The sequence below is a fragment of the Andrographis paniculata genome, unplaced genomic scaffold (assembly GCF_009805555.1).
Source record: "Andrographis paniculata isolate CXL003 unplaced genomic scaffold, ASM980555v1 Contig21END, whole genome shotgun sequence".
Taxonomy (NCBI): domain Eukaryota; kingdom Viridiplantae; phylum Streptophyta; class Magnoliopsida; order Lamiales; family Acanthaceae; genus Andrographis; species Andrographis paniculata.
Genome location: NW_026137502.1, coordinates 1,106,929 through 1,114,355, shown reverse-complemented (window position 1 = coordinate 1,114,355; position 7,427 = coordinate 1,106,929). Strand labels below are relative to the sequence as shown.

The 7,427-nt window shown below is 28.1% G+C and overlaps 1 protein-coding gene across 1 annotated transcript; it reads right to left on the bottom strand.

The window, feature by feature from the left end:
- Window positions 1–251: 251 nt before the first annotated feature.
- On the bottom strand, window positions 252–5,637 carry LOC127244964 (cysteine-rich receptor-like protein kinase 10). Its single transcript, XM_051265586.1, has 4 exons — window positions 4,780–5,637; window positions 1,553–1,824; window positions 651–861; window positions 252–490 (listed from the first exon to the last, which is right to left on the bottom strand). The coding sequence occupies exons 1-4, from the start codon at window positions 5,561–5,563 to the stop codon at window positions 252–254; spliced, it is 1,506 nt and encodes a 501-aa protein (XP_051121543.1). The 5' UTR covers window positions 5,564–5,637.
- Window positions 5,638–7,427: the final 1,790 nt, after the last annotated feature.

Genomic DNA, 7,427 nt, shown 5'->3' with positions numbered 1-7,427 from the left:
CAATTTAAGACAACTAAAATAATAAATAGTGTAATTACCCAATTAAGATCCAAAACAATTAAATGAAAAAAAGTGATCTACTTAGGGTGTGTTTGTTTTGTGAGATTGGTGGAAAAAAAAAAAAAAAAAATTATACGAAGTATATGGAATTGTGTAAGAAATATAAAAATAATGAATATATATTAGTGTATTAATTCTTTTAGAAAAATGTGTGAAAAAAAATTATAGGAAGAACAAACCCTTAAAACTTACTAGGTTCCAACAATCCGGCTTGTGCTACCGTGAGTTTCATCTTCCTTGACGAGCCGAGCCATGCCAAAATCCGCAATCTTGGGATTCATTTCTCCATCTAAAAGTACATTGCTAAGTTTGAGATCGCGATGGATGATCCGCAATCGAGAATCCTCATGAAGATATAGAAGCCCCTTCGTAATGCCCTTAATTATCATGTAACGTGTATTCCACTCAAGGCGTTGTCGCATAATCGGGTCTAGATTGCCCATGAATTTTCACGTAATCAAAAACACCACGAGAGCGAACAAAGAAAAAAAAAGAAGTAAAAATTTCATGTAACAATGAGTAATAGTAGTGTGATGAAAAAAAAGAAAACAAAAAAACATTGTATATATGATCGAATAAGCTAAATTTACCGAATGCAAAGTGATCAAGGCTCGCATTTGCAACAAATTCGTATACGAGGAGCCTCTCGGCTTCGGTTAGGCAAAAACCCAAAAGCCTAACTAAGTTCCGGTGTTGCAGCCGAGCCATTAAGACAACCTCATTCTTGAACTCCACGTCACCTTGCCCTGACCCCCTCGACAGCCGTTTCACCGCTATTTCTTGTCCATCGGCAAGCACTCCCTACCGTGAGAACAATGTAATTTTATAACCATAGAGGCATTGTGTTAATAAAAATTGACTCGAAGGATGTTAGAAATTTTGTCGACTATGGAAACCGGACTTCATAGCTTCTTGGAAACATATTACTATGATAAATGATTGAAAACAAAAACCCCTGTTCTCATACTATGATAAATGATCGAATACAGGACCTCCTGCTGTAATACTATGATAAATGATCATTTTACATAAAAATTTAACTAATAGAAAACTCATCGTTCTTTACATATTATATATCCTTCCAATAAAGATTAATTGAGACATGATTTACTTAAAAAGAGTCAATTATAATGAATGTTAGGGAAAATTGCAAAATATATCTCACACGTATACTCCATTATCATTTTTGTCATGTATTTATCTCGCTGGCAAAATATAGCTCACATGTTTGCAACAATCGTTATTTCTATCATTTGGCCGCGTAAGGGCGCGTGGTGTGAATTTCACGCGCGGGAAAATGACATAAATAACAATTTTGTAAACATGTGTGATATATTTTGCCAGGAAGATAAATACATGACAAAAGTGATATAGGGTATATAAGTGTGGGATATTTTTTATAATTTACTCAGGAAATATTATTTAAGAGACTAATCTCATGAAATTGTCGCATATGTAAACATACAATTATAGTATTTGTACCTATTATTACCTTGTAAACCGTCCCAAATCCACCTTGTCCAAGGATATTATCCTCGGAGAAGTCGTTAGTTGCATCTCGAATTGTGATAAAATCATATTGCAAAGACTCTTCGGTGTTCATAATCTCAAGGGCTTTCTTTGGCTTATGCTGATCTCTTCTTCTTCTTCGTTCAAAGATGCAAATCCACAGAACCACCGCAAGGATCAAAGTTCCGGCAAACGGAAAAACAATGCCGATGACCTTTGGAGCAATGTTCTTGCCATTGTTGCTACTATTTCCTCCTACACAACTTATCCAAATTGTAAGAAATCATATACTTCAGAAAGTTAAAATTTTACCATAAGAATATGATCCATTTTTTTTTTTTTGCTACTATTTCCTCCTACTCAACTTATCCAAATTGTAAGAAATCATATACTTCAGAAAGTTAAAATTTTACCATAAGAATATGATCATCATTTATTTTTTTTAAAAAAATAAAATTACCATGTGTTTCCACTGTTCTTTATAAAAAAAAAAAAAAAAAAAAATGAAAAATACATACTCCCTCCGTCCCATTGAAAGTGTGGCGTTTGCTTTTTTCATGTAGATTTTTTAATATTAATATTATATTGGATTGTAGTAAAAAAAGACAAAAATATCCCTATTAGTATAGTGTAATATAAAAGTAATGGCATTTGTGTAATATATTGTAAGTTGAAAGGGTATTTATTATGTTAAGTAGGTAGTACAATTACTAAATTAGAAAATGGTAACCTTGTTTTGGGACGGACGAAAATGAAAAATGGTAATCTTTCAATGAGACGGATGGAGTATTTCATTTAATAAGATATTACATCTAATTACTATTTAAATACAAAATACAAACTATATATTTTTCTTTTTATTTTTCATTGTGAAAACAATTAAAGTACACATTGTTCACTCTTGAGGTTTAATTTTAGTTTGAATTAGAATTTTTTTTTTTTTTTAATGCTATTTTGATTTAATATTTTATAAAAGAATAAAATATATTTTTATTAAAAACAATTCAAATTGAATATTTGTGCTTTTTGTTTAAAAAATCAAACATAGCTGGTTATGGGTTTTATACTTTTTTTTTTTTTTCGCTTTAAATTATTCATATATAATTGTGTTCCTAACTATTTAGGTGAATGGTGATGATGATGATGATGATGATTAAAACATAGATGGTTAAAATTATTATTTTCAGAAAAAAAAAGAAAGGGAAAAACATGCCATTTCTATTTTCAGTTATTTTCATATATATATATATATATATATATTTTAAATAGTGATTCAATTTTCGATTCGGATTTTGTTAAATTCGAACCGATTCGAAAATCCAAAATTTTTGAATAAATCAATCCGAACTGAACCGAAATAATCGAAATCCGAAAATCTAAAATTCGAACTAAAAAATCCGAACCAAACCGAAAAATCCGAAATTTTAAATATTTTTAATTATTTTTTTAATTTGTAAATTTCTTTTATATTTTATTATTATTTTATAATATTAAATATATATATAATATATAAAAGTAAATACATTAAAATATAATTAATAATTTTGAGTTTTTTATATTAACATATAATATTTTCTAATAAAATACTAAAAATATATATAATAAAAAAAATATATTAAAATGTTATATTTCGGATTGGTTTGGATTTTAAGTATACCAATCCGATCCGAACTGAAAATCCGAAATTTGTCAAAAATTCAATCCGAACCAAATTTTAAATTTCGGTTTGGTTTGAATCAAATTTTCGAATTTTGGATATTTTGCTCACCCCTACTAACCATAATCATTTATTTGAATTATTTGGAAAATTAATTTAATCGATATATAGTTTGATCTTTTAAATTTTACAACATCCAAATATCTTATGAGAATATGATTTTATTTTATTTATGTTAATTTATTTGGGAATATATTGCAAATTGCATGTGATTTTTAATGATTTATTTGATTGTAATTTAAAATTAATTTAAGATGAAGTATTGATTTGAATTTTTATTTAAATAGTATTTTAATGTAATATTTTATGAGATAAAATATATAATTGATTGAAAACAGTGAATAGTGAATAATAATAATTTCAAATTGAAATTACAACCAAACAAATATATTTCTATTATTTTATTCAAATTATTTACATATTTATTCATCGTCAACTTAGTATTAATTCTATTGAACATATTAAGAATATTTTAAAATTAATAATTCTATGTATAATTCATTAAAATAAATCTTAAATGATTTTTTATATTAAAATAATAGTACTATAAATTATAATACTTCACGTTTCACTTTATTTGTTGACTATTTCTATTTATTTATTGTCTTTTTTACTTTATTTGTCATTTTAATCGTATTTTAAATTTCATAATCTATTCTGTTTAAAATATTAATTATACTATTTAATTATTTTAATTTTAATTTATAATTATTTTTATTAATATATTTTTTAATTACTTATTTAATTATATTTGATCTAAATTCTCGTATCAACTGTAAATCAGACACAAATGGTGGGACGGAGTGTATTACCTATAAAATAAACACAATCTTTCATTTGATTTATGCGCAATAGGCCAATGTTACGATAAACATTGTACAATTTGATCTGAAAATCGCCGGTGTCAATGCTTTTCTTTAAGATCTACTATATTTGAATTGGGTATAGGAGAATAATAAACTTTTTAGAATAAAATAAATTTTAATGTGGTATAAATAAATATTTGATGTTATATTATAATTAAAAACTAATTTTTGTTTTTTTTATAATGTTAACTAAAAATAACATTTGATTTCATATTCTTAAAAAATATGAATTATTATTATTTTTTTAGTTTGAAATTAATTTGAAATGATGTGTTAATTTGAAGTAATTTGAATTTTTGTTTAAATAGTATTTTGATATAATATTTTTTGTAAAATAAAATAGTACTGCCTCCGTGCGACTCTAAGATTTTTATATCAAAATTTAGTACAAATTAACCTAAAATTGCAAAATATAAGAAAGGATATTTTTATATTAACTACAATAATGCAAAAATTAAATATGACCCTTAGAAATAGATGGATAAAAATATTTTTATTAAAAATCATAAAAAAAAAATAATACTATTGATTTCAGTTTAAAATTACAATAAAATGCACACTCCTCGTTTTCAATTGGCATTAGATTTTACTATTTTGCTGTGTAGCTACTTTTATGAACTGACTGACCTGGCGGCGGCGGCGCCAGCAACGCCTGGAGTAGAGTCTGATTGTAAAAAGCATAATTATCGTAACGCAGATTGCAGCTGGGGCGGAAGATCCCGCCGGCGGTCCGCCAGTCGCAGCAGCGGCCGAGATCCTCCGCCGCCCCCCGCAAGCACGTGCTGCACTCCACCGCCGTTATGTCCGGCGTGCACTGCACCAGCGCATACACCGTCTGAGAATCCGGCCCCGGCCGGACACCGCCGGCGACCTTCCTCACCGCCCCGCCGGCCGCCGCCTGATCCCGGAGCTCGTTCAGCAGGGCCCGGACCACCCCCCGGAACTGGTCCAGGCTGGTGGCGTTCTCCCAATTCCACGCCCAGAACGACGGGAACGTCGCCGGAATCCCGAAAATGTACTCGTCGGAGTACCGTAGCATGCACTGGTCCCGCCACAGGTACGCCCGCTTCTGGCTGGGGCAGAAGAGGAGCAGACTCACGGTGGCGTTCCCCACGCACGTGCGGCACGTGCCCACGTCCACGTCACCGCGGCAGAGGACGACGGCGCTGACGACGTCGTCGGGGCTCCGACCCGCCGACCCGTTGTAGAACCCGCTCCGGCCGACCCTGTACGGAAGGTCCGAGAGGAGGGCTCCGAGGTTTTCCCGGTACGTGCTGTTGGTCGTGTAGTTCCCGCCGGAGTCGTCGCAATTGTACTGGCAATTCACCGTCCCGGCAAGGTTTCCGAGGACGGCGACGGCGATGGCTACCGCCGGCAGGAAAGACGACGGTGTCCATTTGTGCGGAATCATGGTACGGGTCGAGAATGTTGTTAGAGTTAAATTAAATGATCGGTTTTAATTAACTTATGCAAGATTTAATGGTAATCGAATTTTTACTGTTTTAAATTAGTGATACTATTTTAGTTTATTTTATTTTATTTTATTTTTATATGGGTAGTGTTATTGATATTTTAAATATTTCTAAAATTATATTTTAATAAAAATATATGCAATATGAATACTATTTTTTAAGATAATAAAATTTTACTAGTATTCTAAGGGCCTCATTTATTTTTTTGCATATTAATATTTGAATATTAATTATTATATTAAAACATAGTACAAATTAAGAAAAAAATTGCAAAATTATTTTCATTAGTGTCTTATGATACTAATAAAAGGATATTTGTATAAAAAATTATACAAATATAAAGATATTTTTATTGTTAAGTACGATAAAACAAAAAGTAAATGTGACTCTTATTAATTTATAATTAACTTAAAACTAATTTTATAAAAAATGAAAACTTTAAATTTTTGATAAAAAAAAATTATTTGTTTATTGAGAAAATATATAGAAATAAAGGGATTTTGAGTGAGTTTACAGCTTTAATTAGATTTGTTAATTATGTTTAAGATGAATAAATTTACTAAAAATAAAAATTAATATCTTATGTGGGACCAATAAAAAAATTATTTGTAACCAAACGAAGATAGTATTTAAAAAATAATATTGAAAGCGAGTGTAACGGTATTTATGGGAATAAAAAATGATAATTTTGATTTGATTTTTGGCGAAAGATATGAAGCTTAGTGCATTACAGCTCAGAAATAGCGAAGTTGTAGACATTTACAACTTTCGAATTCGTTCCATTTGAACACTTAATATAATAAGGCATTAATGGTACGATGTAATTAAGAATGTTATAAGATCAATTCAGCGTTATATATAATATTGTTCTGGTCACCATAGCATAGGGTTTTTATAATAGTGTGTTCACTTTCTATATTTTCTTAGGTCAAGCAAGAAAAATTATATTAATAATAAAAAAATAATAATTAATATTAACTTTTAATGAATGAATATAATGACAGAAAGCACGAGAAAAAGCACAGCAAAAAAAAAAAAAAAAAAACTAGTAAAAGACTTTTGAATTTTTTCATTGAAGAAGTTGATTGTTTACAAGTATCTTAATTTCTTTTTTTATTGTTCACGTTACTTTTTTTTTCACATAAGTCGGAGGTTCTACTCATCTTTTTTATATAAATATTAGTAAATAATAAAAAATATATTAGTGAAAATAATTATTCTATAATAAAAATAATTTCACATTACGATTAAGATAACTAATTAATTTATTTAAAATTTTAAAAAAAAAATTATAAATTGAGGGGCGTATAAAATTGAGATTTCAATGAATATTTAAAAAAAAAAAACTCTATGGATTTTTGTGATTTTAGAAAATCAACAGAGTATATGTTGAGTTTGATGAATTTTAATAATTGATTTAGATAGATTTTTACAGACTTGAATTCTTTATAAATTTATATTGATTTAATAGGATTGATGAATAATTTTTTTTTATTGATATATATAATTATATAAATTTTATCAACCACAATTTTTATAAATATAATATATTTATAATTAAACTTATTGTATATTAATATTTTTAATGTTATAATTTTTAATATTATTATCGTTCAATATATCAAATTATTTTTATATTTTCTATTTGTTATTATTATTAATTATATAATTTTTTTACATAAAAAATAAATATGTATATAAATAAAATAAAAAATACTATAATTTACGATTTTTGAAAAAAAAAGAAGTAAATAAATATAAACTAACAGTTTAACGAAAATATATATAAATACATAAATATCT

Bases quoted from the DNA above. Each gene is read 5' to 3' on its own strand.
- LOC127244964 (XM_051265586.1), bottom strand. From the start codon at position 5,563: ATGATTCCGCACAAATGGACACCGTCGTCTTTCCTGCCGGCGGTAGCC. The intron at 1,825-4,779 runs GTCAGTCAGTTC...TAAGTTGTGTAG, and splicing joins GCTGGCGCCGCCGCCGCCAG to GAGGAAATAGTAGCAACAAT. The intron at 491-650 runs GTAAATTTAGCT...TGGGCAATCTAG, and splicing joins CCTTGATCACTTTGCATTCG to ACCCGATTATGCGACAACGC.